This window comes from Panthera pardus, unplaced genomic scaffold (genome assembly GCF_024362965.1).
Source record: "Panthera pardus isolate Hobbes unplaced genomic scaffold, ASM2436296v1 HiC_scaffold_17, whole genome shotgun sequence".
NCBI lineage: Eukaryota > Metazoa > Chordata > Mammalia > Carnivora > Felidae > Panthera > Panthera pardus.
Window position 1 is genome coordinate 87,385,586 of NW_026526732.1, and position 21,493 is coordinate 87,407,078.

Consider the following 21,493-nt stretch of genomic DNA (forward strand, 5'->3'; position numbering starts at 1 on the left):
GATGAAATGAACAAATAAAGGAAGAAACAATCCAAGGGAACTTCAATAGCCAATCTCTGAATTCTATAACTAGTTTCAAAATGAGAGGCTAGCACAGATCTCAGGAGTGAGGAAGGGAGGTACTGAGGGTCGATATGAGTGAGGGTTGCTATGTTATGCCCACCCACACTGGTGCCCAGCACCATGCAGTTACTTTAAAAATAGGGCACCTGGGTGGCTCAGTCAGTTAAGCATCTGACTTCAGCTCAGGTCATGATCTCACAGTTCGTGAGTTCGAGTCCCGTGTCAGGCTCTGTACGGACAGCTCAGAGCCTGGAGCCTGCTTCGAATTCTGCATCTCCCTCTCTCTCTGCTCCTCCCCTGCTCACGGTCTGTCTCTCTCTCTCAAAAATAAATAAACATTAAAAATTTTTTTTAAATAAAAAAAGGTACAAAATAAAATAAAGTAAAATAAAATAAATTTTTTTCTCTTTGAGGCTACAAAACAATACTGACTGTAGTACCAAAGCATTTCTACTTGGGACATATTTTCCTTTGTTTTTGTCTTATCTAAACTTTGCATTTTCCCTTTAACCTTCCTTCCTTAATTCACACTTATGGTACCACACAGCACTCAAACCATATACCCTATACCATAAGCTCCCTCCACAAAGCAGCACATACATCCCTTCCTGCTTTCTCAGAAGCACCATGTATATATAACCAGATGCCATATTTATTAACAGCTAGCTGAAGCCAGTTTTTACGACTACAAATAAATCTCTGGGTATGAAGGAAGTACCATCTTAGCTTCTCATACTCTACATGATGGATTCCTATGGGGCTTAGTTCACAGACTCATTAAATAGCCTGGCAGGCAGAGGGGGCAGTATCACAGAAAAATGACAAAACCCTTTGGCACTGTTTTCCTATAGTTTATTGTACTGTATTTTGCCACAATGCTCTAAAATATTTATGTTTCAGAAGGTCAAGAAATGTATCAGTTTATTTTTTTAAGAGTTAAGAAATGGTGTGCTTGGGTGGCTTAAGTTGGTTAAACATCCGACTCTTTGTTTCAGCTCAGGTCATGATCTCAGTCTGAGTTCAAGCCCCACATCTGGCTATGCGCTAGCAGGGAGGAGCCTCCTTGGGATTTCTCTCTCCTTCTCTCTCTGCCCCTCCCCAGCTTGCTCTATCTCAAAAAATGAATATTTAAAAAATATTTTTTTTAATTAAAAAATAATTTTTTTTTTTTTAAAAGGGTTAAGAAATTAAATGACTGCCTTACACAGAGAACCAACATCAATCTTCAGGCCCTTACTCTTGTTTAAAATAAGAAAATAATAACAGCAACACTAAAAAATACCAGCTAAAACAAGAGAAGACCAAAAAACTATAAAAATCAGACACAAAAGCTGTAAAGGTAAAGCAATTTGGAGCCACTTAATATCAGGGTAACAGTCATATCAAGCTTCATAGCCACTCATGACATCTCTTTATAAGAGTATAACTAGCACAGTTAGTATTCAAACTGTCCTTCCTTAGATATTCCTTAAATGCACTAATGCTCAAGTACCTTAGATATAAGATACTTATACTTTGTCTTGTGTTTTTTTTAACCTAATCTCATCCTCACTATGAAATTAACTCTCTCTAAAAGCAAAGGTACATGCTCTTTTGGTTTAGTATACTAGAAGACTGTGACCACAAGTGATAAGAAACTATTTGAATGAATGTTTAATCCATTACTAAAGACAATGGATATAAATATGTAATGTAATTCTTAGTGACATATAAGATTAGTTACTTACAGATTGATTACTGTGAAACAGGAATATTTTAAACTTACTAGAATAAAAACTTTTAAAAAATTATCATTTTGCATATAAATGAATAGATTCAACCCTTGGGTTGAATGTGAATTTTGTAAACTTTTCTAAATTTTCACTACATGAATAATATAAACTCAAGAATACACAATCCTTCACCTTAAATTTTTCATTCTGAAGCCTACAAAAAATATAAAAAATAGGGAATGAATATCTCTATAAACTTTGCCAATATTTATCAAATGTTAACATTATGTCATGCTTGTTCTCTCTCTCCACAGAAAGGCACACATACACTCAGCTGCCAGGTTTCAATGAACCATTTAAAAAATGAGTTAAGAGAGAGAGAAGTTAAGATGGTGGAGAAGTAGGAAGATCCTGGGCTTTACTTGTCCCTCAAACACAGCTGTATTGAGGTCAAATTACTTGGAACATCCAGGAAATTGGTCTGCAGAGTGGCAGAAGGGTCTCCACAGTTTGAGGGAGACAGCTTGGCAGGTATAAGGTGTGTAGATGTGAATTGCGGGAGAGAAAGACAGCAGTGCCACAGAGGGGAGAGAACACTTTCTGTGAAGAGACAAAAGGGAGAGAAAGAGACAGGGGTTGAGATAGGAGATAGTGTGGCTTCGAGTTAGCAGAAGAGGAAAACCTCTCTGGACCATGGACTGAATGGAGAGCAAGAAATAGGATCCAAGTTCTTTTTTGCAACTAGCCTTTGGAGCTGAAACTCTGACGTTTTGCAAGTCCATGACTTTCTCTGGAGAGAAGCTGTGGTTTGTCTTCCTGGGGAGGAGGGAGCTGGCCCCAGAGTGAATAGCATAGTGTAGTGATTTCCGATCTCCAGGATGCACTGGGAGAGAATAGTCCCCTTCCTGGACTACTTACGGAAGAGAGTTTATTAACCTCCCCAAGACAAAAGACCCTGTAGGTGCCAGCCAAAGGCCTTTCATCAACAGGGCAGAGAGGCTCTATTCCAGAAGAGGAGAACAGATCCACACCATGCTAGGGGTCCTTTAATACTTTGGGATTTGAATCCCAGCTGCATGCCAAAGAAAAAAACCGCACAAGAGTTTTGACACAGGGCAAGCTGACTTCCCTCTCTATTCTGTGAAGGCTGCCTGAACAGTGGGGGTTGAAACCCCTGGTCTCAGCATGAGAGATTGGGGTGGCACCACTTTCCCCTCAACACCAATACAGTGGGACTTCAGAAAACAACACAGCAGCCCCCAATGGAGGCAGGACCCAGTTACACCAAACCCCGCCCCTCTGTGCCTGGCAACTGCTTATTTATTAGGGCGAGATGACTCGTAGCCAATGCAGCCAGCCTCTTCTCCAGTCCAGCACAGCCAGCAACCTCAAGCACCCACAGACAACTCTTTTTGTTGTTGTTTTCCTCCTTCTTTTTTTGTTTGAAATCAGGCTCATAGTTCCTCATTTGTTTACTTTGTTTCATTTCCTTCTCTCTCTCTCTCTCTTTTGGAATCAGGCTTTTGCATTCTTTTCTTTTTTCTCTTCTGCTTTTTTTTTTCTATTTTTTCTTTCTCTTTATTTGGAATCAGACTTAGTTTTTTGATTCTCTATGTATTTGGGTTTTTTTGTTGTTCCCTTTTCCTTTTTTCATTTTTTGGGATCAGGCTTCCTCACTCCTTTTTTTATCCAGGGTTACTTCAACAAACAAATCAAAGCACACTTAGTTAAATGTCCAAACACTCCCTCACTGCAGGCAAGGAGTTCTGCAGAGGACTGACCAGTGGGAAAGAGCAGCCAAAACACAACAGAAGAGCACACACAGCATACACCTGAAGTGCCAAGCTTTGGACTGTGTATGACCCCTTTTTAATACAATAGTATTCTCAGGTGCAGGAAATTTTAACAAACTTTTAAAAAAGAATTACAGAGGGGCACCTGGGTGGCTCATTCGGTTAAGCATCGAACTTCGACTCAGGTTATGATCTTGCTGTTCAGAATTCGAGCCCCGCGTCAGGCTCTGTGCTGACAGCTCAGAGCCTGGAGCCTGTTTCAGATTCTATGTCTCCCCCTCTCTCTCTTTCTGCCCCTCCCCATTCACGATGTCTCTCTCTTTCAAAAATAAACATTAAAAAATATATATTAAAAAAAAAAAGAATTATAGATATCCTGGCACTCAATTCCTAAATATTTTATCCCAGTACATATCTGTTAATGAATGAAGAAATCCTTTTAACTGAACATAATACCATTATCACATTGGGGGGGGGGGGGGCAGAATTCCACAGCAACAGCTATCATCCAAAGATAAAACTGTTTTCTTATACACTACTACATAAAACTCTTTTCCAAACTGTTGTCATGATAAAAAAATACTATCAATATAGATATAATAAAAAAGAACAAAAATGTTTAGTTTTTTTAAAAGGGTATTTAATGTAAAGCCATGTTTTATAAAATAAACTAAAATGATTTCTTAAAATTTCATATGAACGTATATTACTTGTGTTTTAAACTTAGCCTATTTTCCTTCCCCCATAGTGCTACAATTAGACTGTTTTATGGACATTATAAATATCATTCTCAATACTGTCAATTTTTTACCATTCTTTCAAAAGACTTCCTCTCCTGTATTCAATGCAGTCCAAACTCTTACACAAGGGTGTCTTTGTTTCAAAATACACATTAATGATATTTTAAACACTTTTAACAAGACTTTTTCATGATCAAAATATCCTTATTTTGTTAGTATTTGATTAATTTTTTAGTATATTGCTTCTCTGTATGGACTGAAAAGAAAAACCCAGTTTGTATACAAAATGAAATTATTGTCTCCAAATTGTTTGATACATAGATGACTTAACAACAAGATTAATCTTTTATAGCTTGCTTATTAATCTAGGAATCAAAGGCCAAAAAATGTCTATAACAATAAAGACAATTAGCCTTAAACTGTAATTAACTGGAATGAGAAAAATTAATCAGAAAAAAACTAAAAAGAAACAATGATACAATACTTTGTCATTACAGTAAGGTCTCAACTATTAGGTATCAAAATACTTGATAGTAATCAATTAAAATGCCATGTCTTAATATACATATGTCTGGACACAGCCACTAAAGCCGTAAAGGGAGGATAAAGTGCCTTGTTTCTTTTTCATTTATTTCCAGAATTGAGTGAAATAATTTTCTCTCCCCTCTTTTTCAGTTAGTGATCTTATCTTTTTAAAAATTTCATAAATTAACTTAATAAATGACATTTAACAGTTACTAGACTTTCACTTAGAATGTGTTCTTTTCTGAATCAAGAGTTCTGCTTTGTGAGAGTTCATAAACATGTGACAAAAAATTCCAATATTCAAATTTTTAAAAGTATGTAAGTATATTTTTACAATAAAAAAAATTAAGCTGCATTGTATGTTAAAAAGTTTGAGATACATTCAACAAACATCAATTGGTAATAGAGATGAAGATTTTACTTACATTTGTAATAGCTATTGCATTTTTATCGTAGTATTTCTTCTTTTCATATTTATCTCTGATGAAAAATTCCACTGCTCTGAAAACAGATAACTTAAGGAAAAGCATGAGTTCAGTGGCACGTACAATCCCCTTATTCATTCCTTTCCACAAAGCTTACACACTAAATTCAATTTTCCTCCTCCCCAGTCCATGCCTTCCTCTCACACTGTTTCTGCAACTAAACTCTGTAACCTACTTTTCTTTCTGCCAACCAAAGTCTATCCCTTTCAGGAAGTTTTCTCCATTCAACAAAACCACCCAACCCAATTCTAAGGAAAAAAGTAACTACATTTCTCAATACCACCACACTCCCCAAACCTCCACCTTCAACCAAACTCAATTAAAGTTCATTTTAAACTCTCAGTATAGCAGGGTGGGTGATGGGTATTGAGGAGGGCACCTTTTGGGATGAGCACTGGGTGTTGTATGGAAACCAATTTGACAGTAAATTTCATATATTAAAAAAAAATAAAAAAAAAAAAAATAAACTCTCAGTATAAGGAAACTAATAGCCATGTGGTGCCCATATCATACCAGACACTGTGCTATGTATTGTCCCTACTTTGTTTCCTTTAATCCTTCCATAAGCCAGTCATGTGTACATTATTTCTGCATCACAGATGAATAATTATCAACTGGGAAAAACTAAACAACTGTGATTTCAATACTTCTGTTCTTTCCCACAGGCTTCTCCTAGTTGCATTATAGAGGATTTCCTGTATATTAGAAGAATGAGGGCCATTTTTTTTTTCTTTCAAAGCTGAGGAATGGGGAAGTCAAGAAACTACAACCAAAGTTAGTACTATTTAATTTTCTGAAGTTGGCTGGACTAGCCTTATACATAGACAGAGTGATCCACTTCTAGTGGGAGTTGAGAGTTTTGAGTTATCTGATATTGATGACTTCTCTTACCTCTCAATCACTGCTTTATTGAATTTCACTAAAATGGGAATTCTTCCATCAGACAGAGATTCATAACCTTTTTAGTACCATGAACCCCTATGGTCGTCAGGCAAAGCCTGCGAACTCTTTCTGGGACAGTGCTTTTAATTGTATAAAATAAAATACACAGAATTACAAAGGAAATGAATTACACTGAAATACAATCTCTCTGTAGATCCCCAGTAAGACATCCTTCTGTTCAAAAGATAAGTTACCTGAAGCAGTAAAACAATACATTTTCAGTCAATAACTCCTTATTTGAAGTTAATAAACGCCTTTTAAATTGACAGTTGAGGCAACAGATAATAGATGACAGACCAATATATAGTGGATATTAAAAAGTTGAGGCATTATGAAAGCACTCAAAGAGGGCCAGGGAAGGCAAGACAGGAGATCTAAACATTTAATTTATTAAGTAAACTGAATGACTGAAAGCCATTTTTAAAGATAGTTTGTGAAGGGCACTTTATGTGATCTTTATCTCCGCTCCTCCTCTTCGCAACCTATAAGGTAGGTGCCGTTCCACAACTACAAGTGTGGCATAGAAAGTTTAAAAAGTTCTCTGAGATTCTTATAGTACAAGAGAGAGCTGTGATTCAAAACCAGGAATATCTGGCATTTACCTTTCAGAATGTTCCTGATCACCACCAGTTCATCTGTGAACCATTCAGTTAATGCTAATAAATACTTTTAAAATCTAGAGACTGTCAAATTTGGATGGTATTTTCTTTTAAACTTTTTTTATGTTTACTTATTTTTGAGAGAGGAGAGACAGAGCGTGAGCAGGGGAGCGGCAGAGAGAGAGGGAGACACAGAATCCAAAACAGGCTCCAGGCTCTGAGCTGAGAGCACAGAGCCCGATGCGGGGCTCAAACTCACAAACTGCGAGATCATGACCTGAGCGGAGGAAGCTCAGCCGACTGAGTCACCCAGGTGCCCTGATGGTATTTTCAAAGTAGCCTGGGAGACCCTTTTAAGTAAAAGATGTGATCGGGCTGCTTATTTAGCTATGTGAAAATTTTAGCAGCCAATATGCCAAGATTTTCATAAAATGCAATGTTATTTTACTCCAACTATTTCACATGTAAATCAGCTAAATGTTAGGTTAGCTCATGACTGTAAATACAAGTTCAATATTACATTTTTCTGTTTATCTAACAGGAAAAAATGAAACAATCAAAAATCTGGCCCTTTGGATTAGGTGTATGAACATGGATATACTTAGCAATTTTCACTGTTAGAGACAACTACTTACCTCCACAAAAAGAGAAAATAGACTTCACTTAGACTGAGGTCATTTTCATTTCAGATGATATGGAATATATTTATTATTCATATATATATTTATAAATTTGTATAAATATTTTAGCAGCAATTATATTTACAGTTAAATATGTATTATATAGCATATAATACAATATATATATACAGCTATTCTTTTAACTACAGAAAATTTTTAGAAATCTAAATTCTTATATTAAAATGTTTATATTTAAATATCAGAGAGGAGGATAATACTAATATTTTTCCTTCTTAAAGACAGAAACAACATTCATTTTAGATATTGTTTAGAGTATACTACACCTTAAAGCTTGAAAAGATTTAGTACTCTTATCTATGAAATGTCAGTGACAAAGATCACTGTTTATGATTTTAAAAATTACTATTAGAGAGAAAACTCATTAAGGTTAGAAACAGAGCTTATAAAATAGTTTAACCAACAGTAAAACTAAAATACTGAAAACTATGATGGTTTTATAAATACTAAATTTGAAAAAGACAAATATTTTAAGTTTACAATTTTTTGGAGTGAAAAACAATACAAACATCTAGTGAAAATACATGTTGCTGTGAATTTGCAGAAATAACAGATATAAGTGAAATCTTAATTTATATTTAATATATTTTATATAAATAATGCAAATTTAGGTGAATCTGGTTCTGCTTATAAGAAACCTTATCACAAATTATCTAAAAAGTAAGCAATTCCTAAAATTCTGAGATGAAAGTTGAGTTGTTTTCCAAGGATATTAAGATTAAATTAATTAAGTTAAAGTAATCACTAGAGCAGAAGAATTCACTTGGGTCTTCCTGTTATTAAATATTACTTTTTTTTAACATTTATTTATTTTTGAGAGAGAGACAGACAGAGTATGAGCAGGGGAGGGGCAGAGAGATGGAGACATGGAATCTGAAGCAGGTTCCAGGCTCTGAACTGTCAGCACAGAGCCCAACGCAGGGCTCTAACCCATAAACCACGAGATCATGACCTGACCTGAAGTTGGATACTCAACCAAATGAGCCACCCAGGCACCCCTTAAATATTACTTTTCAAAAACCAATCAAAGCCCACCACAAAGTGCATTTTTTAACTTCCTTGGGAGTCATCTGAGAAAGGACCGTGATTTAAGAAACACGATTTTTATGTCCTCAGTTGCTATCCATTCCTATGCACCCCTTAAAGCAAGAACATATCCTATGGTCTTTATGTATATTTGTACAAGGTTCCAAATGTATGCCAATTCTTCATTGTTAATTCACCTAAAGAAACAATGATTTATTCCCAGGATCAGCAAAATTTTTCTTAGAGGGCCAGACAGTAAATATTTTAGGCTTTGAAGGATAGTTGGTCTATGCTGCAATTATTCAACTCTGCCTTTGTAGCTCCAAAGCAGCCTTGAAAATACATAGATTAATGGGCATGATAATAAAACTTTACTTACAGAAAGAGGAGCTGGCTCATAAGCCTGCAGTTACTGATTCCTGAATTGTATCCCAATTTTGCCCACGAGGGCAAAACAAGTTGGAGTTATAGAGAGTCTCTGTGTCTACAAATTATCATTACAGACATCTTAAGGAATTTTCAGTGGACATTTTGACAATAGTTTTGCCTTATATGTGGACTCTAGTACTAAGGTTCAAAGAAGATGGTCTCCAACATACACCCTCATTTCTGGTACCAGTAGGCACTTGTTATTGTTACCTTGAAGTCAGCTAATCTGCTGAACCCATACCTAGGTATAATAAAAAAAACATAATAATACTCAACTCACAAAGTTGTTGAGAGTTATGGGAATAATATATATAAAGCATTTTGCAGTACCTAAAAGACAGTAAGAATTCAATAAATGAAGTTAGGTTTTGTTGTTATATAACTTTGTATCTCAGTTTCCTCACCTTTAAGCTGGAGATAACACTAAAGTCTCATCTCACAGGATTATTATAAGAATTAAACAAGCTAGTGTGTATAGAGAACTAAGCACAGTGTATGGCACATAGTGAGTGCTATTTAATTTTTAGCTCTTATTATCACAGTTGAGGGAAGAAATGAACAACAACTACCACGTTCAGGGCTAAGATGATTTGCACGTCATCAAGTTTAAATAGATGAACTGAGAAACAATAAAAGGACAAATGAATTTGGAGAACAATCAATACTCATCTTCATTTTCTATTCTCTACGTGTCATTTGAGACATAAGGATTTAGTTATACTGACAGATCAATAATATAACCAAAAAAATTAGAAATAGAACAACAATATTTTCAGGAAATCAGGGAAAGGAATATATTAACAATTCAAGTTTAAGTGGTTGATTTTGGATTTAATAAACAAACAAAAACAAATACCCCAGAGTCTTCCCCATGCCTATAGTTACAAAACATTCAGTACAGCACCCTTAATTGTTCCTGTCCTCGAAACTAACAAATGATACTATACAAGCCCCACAGAAGTTTAACATTGCTTTGTATTTTAACATGTATTTATTTGTAATTTGAGATTGTTTTCCTTTTCTTAAAGATACCATTTTAAAAGACAATTAAATTAATATTTACTCCAAAGAACAAAATCTTCCAATTCCAGACACATTCCCACTGACAGCAGTAAAATCTTGAAATGCTCAAAGGAGAAGAACTGCTGATTAGCTTTGGTGCACAATAGACCTCATGGAACTGAAGTAATTAAAGTTTTTAGATAAGATGAAATATCCTAATAATGAAAAGCTTAATGTAAAGCTTTATCATTTGTCATGCACTGGTACATGCAGCCTATAATTAACCACATCCCACATGAGAAATTGTACTTTCACAGCAGCTTTTGCATAACTTTGTAAATTGTAAAGCTTTTAAAAAGTGACAAATCTTGTTAAGAATTCAGTAAGGCCCATATTATGTGAGTTTTACTCAGTTTGGTTCCATTTGCCTCTAGGGGTAAGGCAACAATGTTTAAATCAATAAAAATGCAGCAATTTTAGGCTTTTCTAAGAACAATGAAATTTAGAATGATTCGTGAAATAAAGAACAGGGACTAGTTTTGTTACTAGTTTCCCTAATAAAATCACAATGTTTCATAATTTAAAAAAGGGAATAAAGTGATGTTGCTATAATATTTAAGGTAAAAACAATTTTAAGGCCACAGTATTATATTGGATATAGGGACTGGTCTCATGGCCCAGGGCATGTCATCTTAAACTCGCAGTGGTCATCTTTGTGTCATCAAATCTGTTTCGACAAAATCCCTCTTTAAGTAGTTTCTGACAACCATTAGATTATCTTTTTGTGAACAGTAAGTCAACACCTCATATAAATATGACCATAATTTTTAAATGCTTTAGAAGAAGTAAATTTAGTTTGAAAAATCATATAAGCATGCTTGAGCACATGTTAGCAAAAATATACATAATCCAAAAGCCCGAAATGAATCACACCAGCTACTTAGAAGCTAAAATCTATATCTAAATCTTATGATCTAGCTGCAAAGAGTCCCAAACCATAAGCCTATCTATTGTTGAAGGCCATCAAGACTCAAAAGTGGCAACACTGATTTTACTTAGACTATCATCATTTAAAAATATTCAAGTGCCCGTCTACAGGAGGAAAAGTCTGGAAGCTTTGAGAAATTTCTTAATAACTCTTTGAACATCCTACCTTTCCACGCCCTCAAAAGGGAAAATACTATGCTCTAGTTCACTGAGTTATTTTGAGAATTAGAAAAAAGATAATGTACATAAAATGCCAAGCTAGTGCCTAGCACACCGCTAACCTTTTTTAAGCAGTAAAGCTACATCAGCTGCTGTTCACAACATTGTATCTTCAGTGTGTCAAAGGTCGAGGATGTAATGATACCAAACACCAATCAATTCACTGTAAAAATCTTATCTCTCCTGAAATTTTTAGGTAAGTACCAAACATTTAAAAATATATCAGCGAAAATAATAACAGAATTAATAACTCACTACCTCATTAATCCTTTATTTCTATAAGGTTCATCATAAAATTGATGGTAATTATTTGAGAAGAAATAGTATTGCTACCAACATATATGAAACAGTGGATAGAACATTTCAATGTGAGGTGTGCCTGGGTGGCTCAGGAGTTGGCATCCAACTCTTGATTTTGGTTCAGGTCACGATCTCACAGTTCGTGAGAATGAGCCCCACACTGGGTTCTGCACATCTCTCTCCTCTCTTTCTGCCCCTACCCTCCTCTCTCTCTCAAAATTAATTAATTAATTAAAAGAAAAAAACAAAACAGTTCAATGTAAGAGAATACCAAAAAACTACATCCAGTCCTTTCTGAAATACCTTCAAGACTTCTTTGAAAATACAGAATCATGATGATATGTTAAATAACTTGGAAGCCACTTTCACCCACAAGATACCAAATAAAGGATACTACCAAAAACTTCAAGAACTTCAAGAATTTACCCTGTAATCTTCAAGAGAAGTCCAAAAAAAAAAACAACTCAAACCAAACTGACCCCAACACACACACAAACTTCCACAGAAAGAAAATTCTTCCATTTGAGCGTCAACTCAGCCTGTGGGGTGAGAACCAAAGAGAAGAGAAATAAATACAACTAGCAAGCAACTGGTAAAAACCCAGGACATTACTTCTTTGCTCTACTCTATTTCCTTCTGCCATGCTCTATTCCAGGGTTCTGCCCTAGGCCTCCATTTTTCAGAGGAGAAAGAAAACAGCATTCCCAAGATTTTTAATAAAACACACAAAAAAGAATACAGGACCACTGCCCTGGGTAAACACAACTTCACTCCACACTTTTGTATTACCTACATGCTAAATTACTCTATAATCTGCACTGAATTTCCTGCTTTCTTCTAAGGTCCAGACCCATGTTTCCAGCTACTAAATGGGGATCTCCATGTATATGTCCAACAGACACCTCAACCTGTCCAAAGCCATGAAGCATGGCTTATCACCTTTCCTTTCTGACCCTTCAACCTTCATCTGGTACTGAATACTTTCTGTCTGGGAATATGTTTTACTTCACCATAGAACCTCAGGCAAGCTTTAAAATCTGGGGTCATCCCAGTATCTTCTTCAGAAACAGAGCCAGTTTTAATCTAATCCAATTGCTCCTGCTTTCCCAATTTCTTTGCACTCTTCCCAATTCCTTCTTGTCCATTCTTAATGCACTAATTTATAACTTCATCATTGCTCATTTCAAGGCTATAGTAGTATTATTCTACATGGTCTCTCTGATCTCCAAGATCTGACAGTACAGAGCCTGCTTGGGATTCTCTCCCTCTCTGCCCTCTCCCCAACTCATGCGTGCACACTCTTTCTCTCTTTCAAAATACATAACAAAATATTTTAAATAAATAAATAAATAAATAACATCATGGTAAGTTCACAACTTTCTAAATACAGTTAAAATATGAAGTATAAAAATGAGTTAATTTTTTTTTAAACCTACAATAAATAAAGTTTAAAGGATACTGATCTGTCTGTGGTCTTCGAAAATTCTCTGGAAGATTGGCTTCATAGAGTAGTCTTGCTTTAGTATTTCCCATATCTTGCATGCACTAAAATAAAAAGAAAAATCAAGTATTTTCATTACTCATATAAAAAAAGTAATTCCCATATACACATAAATATACATACCTACACACATATATACAAACAAATACCAGGTAACATTTATTATTTGCAAGATATATTTTCTAAGGAAAATAATTTAAATCACAACTATGAAATTACTAAAGTTCAAAGTATATGTTTAATTCCTCACATTTACTCAACTTATGTGGACCCATAGTTTTCTAATGTCTTTTTCTGTGAAAATAATACCATCTTCCTAAAAGTAATTTCCTGGTAGTTCATGGGCAGTTTTATTATTGTTTTAAATACACCACTTGAACAACACTGCCATTTCCAACAGTAACAGCTCAAGACCAAATTTTCTTTGTTTTGAGTTTCCAAATACTCCTGGGTTTTCATGATTTACAATCAGAATCACAATGGAGAGTAGATAAAAAAGAAATAGTGCTAACCTAAAACTCTAAAGAGGATTTATTCCCTTGGGGTTAACCTCTTTAAGATTCTGCTGAAAGCTATGGATCCCCTCCCTACAAAAAACCTGCACGTGATGGCCCAAAGTCTCCCTAAAATCTACAAGCCCCAAAAATAAGAACTACTCAGGAGGTATAAAATAATCTGACAATCACTTCAACCAGTTTAACTAAGTTTCAGTATCTTCTGTGAGTAAGGATTAGCCAAACAATACTTCCTGGGCATTCTATTACATTAGAAACTAAACATTTACAAACAAAATATTATTCTATTACTATTTTACATCATTTACATAGAGCTTGGGTTCCTTAAAATGTTTTAATTGGTAGAAAGATCAGTTTGTATAATCCCTTCTTTTTCCTTCTGATCTCCTAGACACACTCCACATCTCCAAGAAGACAGCCGAGGTCTAACAGATTTCCAGACATCGACCTTGAGTTGTAGCCCTCAAGTGGACACAGAACTATCTTCCTTCAAATAAAAAAATACAGCGACTTTTTTATCCCAACTGAGTTGTAAGGTATGCAAAATACTAATATACACTCATTTCTGGATACCTATCCCACCCACCTCAACATACTCTCTCAGAGTAAACAAGATAATAAGAGAGATCATAAGAAAGTGAAGTAATTAATAGGGGGCTGGGAAATATAATGGATAGAAAAACTGAAAAAGAAATGAGGTTTTTCTATATAGCTAAGACAAAATAAAACCAAAGGTATATAAGGTAAGGGGGAAAACTGTGTAAAGTGAACTGACAGTACAAGGTCAGAGGCTCTATTACATCATGACATATACTAGCATGAATATGAGGAGAGCTAACATGTAAATTCTGTGTGTGGGGAGAAAAGCTTAGAAACTTTTCGTATAGCTCTCTCTTCTTGACAGAAGAAATGTTTGCCCTCTCAAGTATTCAAATGATGTTTCATCTTTGTGTCATGGTGGGAATTTATTAAGTAAAGGTGATCCAAGTTATGTAATCATAAAAGCATTAAACATTTAGGAGGAACTAAAGCAAGAAAAATTGTCTCATACTTTTCACAATATCTGCAATAAGGCAAAAAGTAACTCACAGAAACTATGAAAGTAAGAAAATTTAAAAGTTTCCATCAAGCAAACAAGAATACATGGAAATTCTAACAAAAAATTTAGTAAGATTAAAAACAGTATCTACTATATACGTTGTATCTCATTGATCCTAAGTTACATTTTTCTTCATATTTCAACATTAATGAAATGAAATACATCTTAAAACTGATGGTGTCTTGTAAATTATAGTTTTTTTCTTATTAGTCCATAAAATAGAGATGCTTTTTATAGAAATATCTTACTTTCAATGAATATGATTGTACACATTTTATATAAAATATCCTCTTTATTTAATGTAGGTTATTAAAATTTTGACAAAATAAAAAGTAATTAGGAACAAGGCATATATGTATATTACACCAAATTATTTAATGTTGTTTTAGGGATGCAGGTGAGAAAAAACAAGGTATAAAAATCTGAAAGAGACAAGTAATGTGAAATAATGAGCCATTTCTATAGAAGACCACTGCCAAAAGTGTGAAAGGGTACAGGTGCATGCGGTGTATATGTTAGTTGGGATCAGAAGAAACAAGGATTCAATGACATTACAGATGTAGAAAGATCATTTTGTAAGAAGATATTAGTGGCTCAGATAGTTTCTAGGTTTCTAAAAAGTAGAACAGAGTAGTGAGAAAGGAAAGTCAGCAACAAAAGGATCAGTGAAAATGAAAAGGTTAATAAGCAATTTGGAGATGGTTAAAGCAAGGGGAAAAAACAACAGGAGCTGGCATTGGGGGAGTTGATAGGAATATGGTACAAACTAGCTGTCTTCAGTTTCAAAACACTACATTTAAGGGCCATATACAGTACTTATGAAAATTTATTCTATTGGTCCTAAAGAGCAAACTGTGTCTAGTAATCAGAAGAAAATAATGAAAATAGCCTAACAACTACAATAACGAGCTTTAGCCTCAATACTTTATTTTTATACATAAATTATATATTATTATAAATTGCATATATATTATAGAAATTGTATATATATACGCCATTTTAAATTTCAAAAAACCCTGATTTAGACATTATTACCCTACTTTGGCAGGAAAGGAAACAGAAGTGGCAAGATGTTAAGTAACAGACCCAAGATTATTAGTCGCCACGAGTATTCAACTCCTGATAGAAACATCAGCCATCAGTAGTAGTTTTGATATCTCAGGTTATATCCAATGGAACTGGGGACTACATCCTGCAAGACTTACAAACACCAAGCTCTTTGCTTTAGAGCTCAGTTTTCATTTTACAGATAAAGAAACTGAGGCACAAAGAGGTTATATGATTTCTCTACTGAGTAATACAATGAATCAGTTACAAGGCTGAAAATCCTTGCCACCAGGCACCAGCTAATCGAAATAAGTGTCCAGGAAATTTCACCCAAGATAGAAAAATACTTTAGGTACTGCCTCCATTATTAAAACATCATTCCTGTTATTAAAATATTACTGCTTTTCTTTTGGGTTCTCTCAACCAAAAAGCTTTAGCAAAATGTACTGGTAGAAAGCAAAATTTTAGTTGCTTATTCTTTGGCAATTTATGATTCAGTATCCCAGAGCTGAAATGAGTGGACTGGTTGCAAAAAAGGGGAAAGGAGGGATGATAAAGGGCATACACTTCTTTAAAAAAATAATAAATAATAATAATAAGATTTTATTATTTAACTACAATGAGAATTAAGTTATGGTTAATGAACTAGCTACCTTAACTTCTATCATGAAGTTTCCAATCAAGCCAGATCTAATACTATACACCATCCTGAAAAACTTAAACTTCCAAACCTTACTTTCACTTCTCCAAAAGGAGGAATACTTGTAAGGATGCCAAATAGACCATTAAAAATTTTTAAATTTACCAAATTTGAAAATTCTTTGACTTTACAGAAAGCATGTAATTCTGTCATTCCTTCTCTCTCTCTCTCGCACGAAGAGGACTCTTAATTATTTAAATCAAATTTTCTACAAGTTTGGTTAAAAAAAGTTTTTTGAGAGAGAGAGAGAGAGGGAGCAAGTGAGCGAGGGGCAGAGAGAGGGAGAGAGAAAGAGGGAGGGAGGAAGGGAGGGAAAGAGAGAGGGAGAGAAGGAGAGGGAGAAAAGGAGAGGGAGAGAAGGAGGGGGGGGAGAAGGGAGAGAGAGAGAGAGAGAGAGACAGAGAGGGAGGAAAGGGGGGAGAGAGAGAGAGGGGAAAGAGAGGACAGAGACAGAAACAGAGACAGAGAGAAGTGAGGCTCACCCGGGGCTCACGTTTTATCCAAAGCAGGGCTCTGCTCATCTGATGTGGGACTCGAACCCATGAACTGTGAGATCATGACCTGAGCTGATGTCAGATGCTTAACAACTGAGCCACTCAGGTGCCTTAAAAATATTTTTAAGTAGGTATTTACTTAATAAACTATTTTTTGCCTCAAAACTGATTTTTAAAAAAGTCAAATATCCAGGGGGCAGAAAATATACTGAAATTCTTGACAAAGAAATGATTATAAGAATATATTAAATAAAAAGTCAATATGCATTATTACTTTCAAAAATATATATATTGAAGAGTAAGTTAAATGTGTTTTTCACAGTTATGATAAACGCCATTTAGGTAGTATATATTTAAAAATTAATGTTATTTACTATTCACTTGAAATTCAATATGTCCTCATTTTATACACCGTATGTTTCTAGAAAGATGAATTTTATATTGTACTTTTTGCTTAAATAATCTTCATTCAAAATCACTACCATTATCATTGCAAAGGAAGGTTTCACCTGAAAATAGTATAATAAATCCCACTTAAGAATCTCAGGGGCTCCTGGGTGGCTCAGTTGGTTAAGTGTCCAACTCTTGATTTCAGCTCAGGTCATGATCTTAACAGTTCATGAGTTCAAACCCCGCATCGGGCTCCGCACTTACAGTGCAGAGCCTGGTTGCGATTCTCTTTCCCTCTCTCTCTGTCCCTCTCCCCCTAAAATAAATAAACTTAAAACTCAAAACCTACTATTAAAAGTATTTTGTCTTTGTCAATCTATAATCTTTGTTTTCAGTTTCTCCATATAAGCCAATACAAAGAACACCACCTACCCAAAGACTCACAAGTTATCTGAGATTCAATTTCAAAAATTACTGTTTGAACTAGAATGCTGAAAAACATCTACAGGCTAACATACTTCTTCACAATCTAACATAGATAAAATTTTCTATTTCTGAAACTTTCTAAGTAGAAAACATTTCACCCAATCCTAGTTTTTGCACTAAAAACAGTAAAAATCTATATTCCAAAAGAGTTCTAAGTTTTTTAATGTTTTACAGAGACTGAAGTAAACTGAGGTTGTCAATTTAAAGTTTAAATTTACTTATGGGATTTGTATAATTTAGTAAACTAAAACATACAAAAAGTAAACTTGTAACACATGGTATCTCCGTTTGCAGTGAGCACTGCATAACTTACAGAGCTGTCAAATCACTATGCTATACCCCTGAAATTAATGTAACATTATATGTCAACTGTACTTTGATAAAAAATAAAAATAACTGAAAAAAGTTAACAAATATAACAAGCAGGAACAGATATAAGGACAATAAGCAGAGTCAAGGAGTAGGCAAACAAATGTACTAGGAAATTTTATTTTTATGTAACACTACTGTAAAAATGTTTTTTAAAAAAAAAATCACTATTTCTTACAAATCAGAACCACATTGAGATACCACCTCACACCATCAGAGTGGCTAAAATTAACAACTCAGGAAACAACAGATGCTGGCAAGGATGTGGAGAAACGAGAACCCTCTTGCACTGTTGGTGGGAATGCAAACTGGTGCAGCTGCTCTAGATACAGTGTGGAGGTTCCTCAAAAAATTAAAAATAGAACTACCCTATGACCCAGCAATAGCACCAATAGGAATTTATCCAAAGGATACAGGGGTGCTGATTCATAGGGGCACATGTACCCCAATGTTGATAGCAGCGCTATCAACAACAGCCAAATTATGGAAAGAGCCCAAATGTCCATCAACTGATGAATGAATAAAGAAGATGTGGTGTGTATACACATACGCACACACTTGGCAATGAGAAAGAATAAACTCTTGCCATTTGCAACAAGGTGGATCGAAATGGAGGGTATTACACTCAGTGACATAAGTTAGAGAAAGAAAGATATCATACGTTTTCATTCATACGTGGAACTTGAGAAACTTAACAGAAGATCATGGGGGAAGGGAAGGAGAAAAAATAGTTTCAAACAGAGAGGGTGACAAACCATAAGAGACTCTTAAATACAGAGAACAAACTGACAGTTGATGAGGAGGAGTGGGGGAGAGGGGAAAACGGGTGATAGACACTGAGGAGGGCACTTGTTGGGATGAGCACTGGGTGTTGCTTGTAAGCGATGAATCATGGGAATCTATCACTGAAACCCAAGAGCACACTGTATACATTGTATCTTAGCTACCTTGACAATAAATTATATTTTTAAAAAATCACTATTTCATGTCAACAGGGGTATCTCCAATGGAAAAAAAAAATTAAGCCCCCCACAAAATCAGTTTTAGTGAAAAAAAGAGCCTTGAAATAAGTGTGAAGGTAAGAAGTAACAGGAACAGACAAACAAAATGCGCCTCCACATCTTTATCAGTATCAGGAAATAATAGTAAACAGCAAGATAAATGACAGGCCACCTAAAATTCCAAGTTAATGATTCATTCTCCTAAGAATAAAACTTGCTAATTTTTTTCCTTTCTTCAGTCTTCCAAAATATTGGAAAGCAGAGCACTCTGGAATCCAACTAAGTAATACAAGTACTTCAGGGTATGACTTCTATCTGTTGTTAGCTCAGCGAAAGCCAAATACAGTCAAGTCCAGGTTCAGTGGCTGTGTTTAAGAACTATAGCTCTTTGGACGTCCCCTCTCTTTGACCTTGTACATTCTTTCTCTTTTCTCAACCTACCTCCTATCTGTCCCTATGTTTCCTGCACTTTCTCCCTCAGATACTAAGAATTACCAGGTCAAAAGCCATTTATAGTTAAGCTAGAATTCACACTAATGTATTAATACAGGAAGCTCCCTGCATAGTTTTCATAAATGTTTATGTGTGTACTGAGTGGCCTTTTGGAGTTTACTGGCTACTTTAAAAAAAATGGAATAAGTGGAGAAAAGAACAGCAGCTACAAAACAAAGGACGAAGATTGCTAATTGCTCTATTTCAAATGATAAGGTTACAATGTGTCAACTGGATCTTCTAAAATCCCAATGGCAAAAATGCAAAATATTAAAATAATCAATACAATCTTACAAGTTAGTGTGTAATGGAAAGGTGCTACATGTCTACACCAAATCTAGAGGAAGAAAGGTAAAGTGATATAAATTAAAACTCTTCTGAATTTTCTGAGGGGTGGGGAAGAGTCTCACCTACAAGATTAAAGGTTATTGTGTAAGATATGAAAACAGCTAAAAATGTGTACTACCTAGATGTTTATACAGATGCATAAAATACTTCAGGAAAACTACACAACAAACTAATAAATACGGTTGTTCCTACAGAGGAAAATTGGATGACTGAGGAATAAAAACGAGAGGAAAACTACTTTTACACCCTTTGTACCCTTTGAAGTTTGTGCCATGTCCATATAATTCTCATTCCCCAAAACAATGAATAATTTGAAGGGGGCTACATTAATCCTGCATTGTTTCTAAATAAAATATTATTCAGAGAAGCTTAGCTAGGGTATCCAAGCAGCATGAATGAGAGCATCCACTCCTACTAGGAAAACAAAGTGTTCTAGTGATCAAAGAGGTTATGAACCAAATGAAATTAATACATTTTTAAGAATCCCATGCAAGTATATCCTACGCTCCAAGTATAAATATACTTGTGATTTAGTTATGATTTACTTATGATACCTTTTCTCAGTATCATCTTCTTAAAGAAACAGAACTGTTGCTAAAGATTAAATCACTGAATGTATCTGCTTTTGCTTCTTAAAATTTCAACATCTATATAATTTTATGTGAGCAAGGGAATACTACTTGTTCTATATTCTATTCATTAAAGTTTTCAGAACACAAAGACTAAGATTTTCAAACTGCCTTATCTGAATGTATATTTTTTTTAATGTTAATAAAAAAAAGAGGAAATGAGTATTTGTAGTCCCTGGATAAATTCTTCATGTCAGTGACTCACCTCTACTACCACTTGAAATTTTCCAGAATAGTTCTCTATCTTCCTCTCAAAAGCCACCAGGATTTCTTGCATAGGAGCAAGCTTTTCAGGACTGGTTTCAAGATCTTTTGGATTCCAGCTGCTGGAAAAGAAGGGCCACCATTTTTGGTCTCAGGAACTCTTTGTAAATATTTAATACAGAGTCCATTCCTCCAGGTTTCATAAAATTGTGTTTTAGGGGAATTGTTCTCTTTCTGTTTTAATTGTTGTTTCTAAGTACAAAGTAAGTAAACCACACATATTTAAAAATTAAAAATTTTAAATGATGATGTGGAATTAGAGGTACCAATTTTCATTTTCTAGTTCTTACAAATTCAGAGAATGTATTTTTTAAAGCAATAAAATTAAACACCATTATAACAAAGTTGGAAAAGCTTCACATCACAGTCTTTAGTAATCTGTACTTACTATGAAATCCATACCATTTGAAGTCTGGGAATAAACCACTACTTTCATCCTAGGTACTTAAGGCCCAGCTCAAGAATCATCCTGGACTCTCCCCTCTTCTGTCAGAAGCCTTAGTGACTCTAACTCTTTTTTATTTGTTACAGCCTTCCCCTCCCTCCCCCATTACCACCAATTTAGTTCAAGATCTAGTCACCCACTGCCTTGGCCATTGCAGGAACAAGTCCATCAGATGTAGGTTCTTAAATGGAAC

The 21,493-nt window shown here is 34.9% G+C and overlaps 1 protein-coding gene across 5 annotated transcripts in view; it reads right to left on the reverse strand.

Moving 5' to 3' along the window:
• Positions 1-21,493, reverse strand: part of SMAP1 (small ArfGAP 1) — a 199,561-nt gene that overhangs the window by 116,000 nt on the left and 62,068 nt on the right. For 4 of the 5 annotated variants that reach the window (XM_019417678.2, XM_053904759.1, XM_019417676.2 and 1 more), the window contains 2 exons: positions 12,980-13,065; positions 5,259-5,334 (listed from right to left, as the gene is read on the reverse strand). In XM_019417678.2, the coding sequence (XP_019273223.2) occupies positions 5,259-5,334; positions 12,980-13,065 (162 nt within the window). Of the gene's footprint in view, positions 1-5,258; positions 5,335-12,979; positions 13,066-20,796; positions 20,918-21,493 lie in introns of all 5 variants that reach the window. The other variant, XM_019417677.2, reaches the window with a different exon arrangement.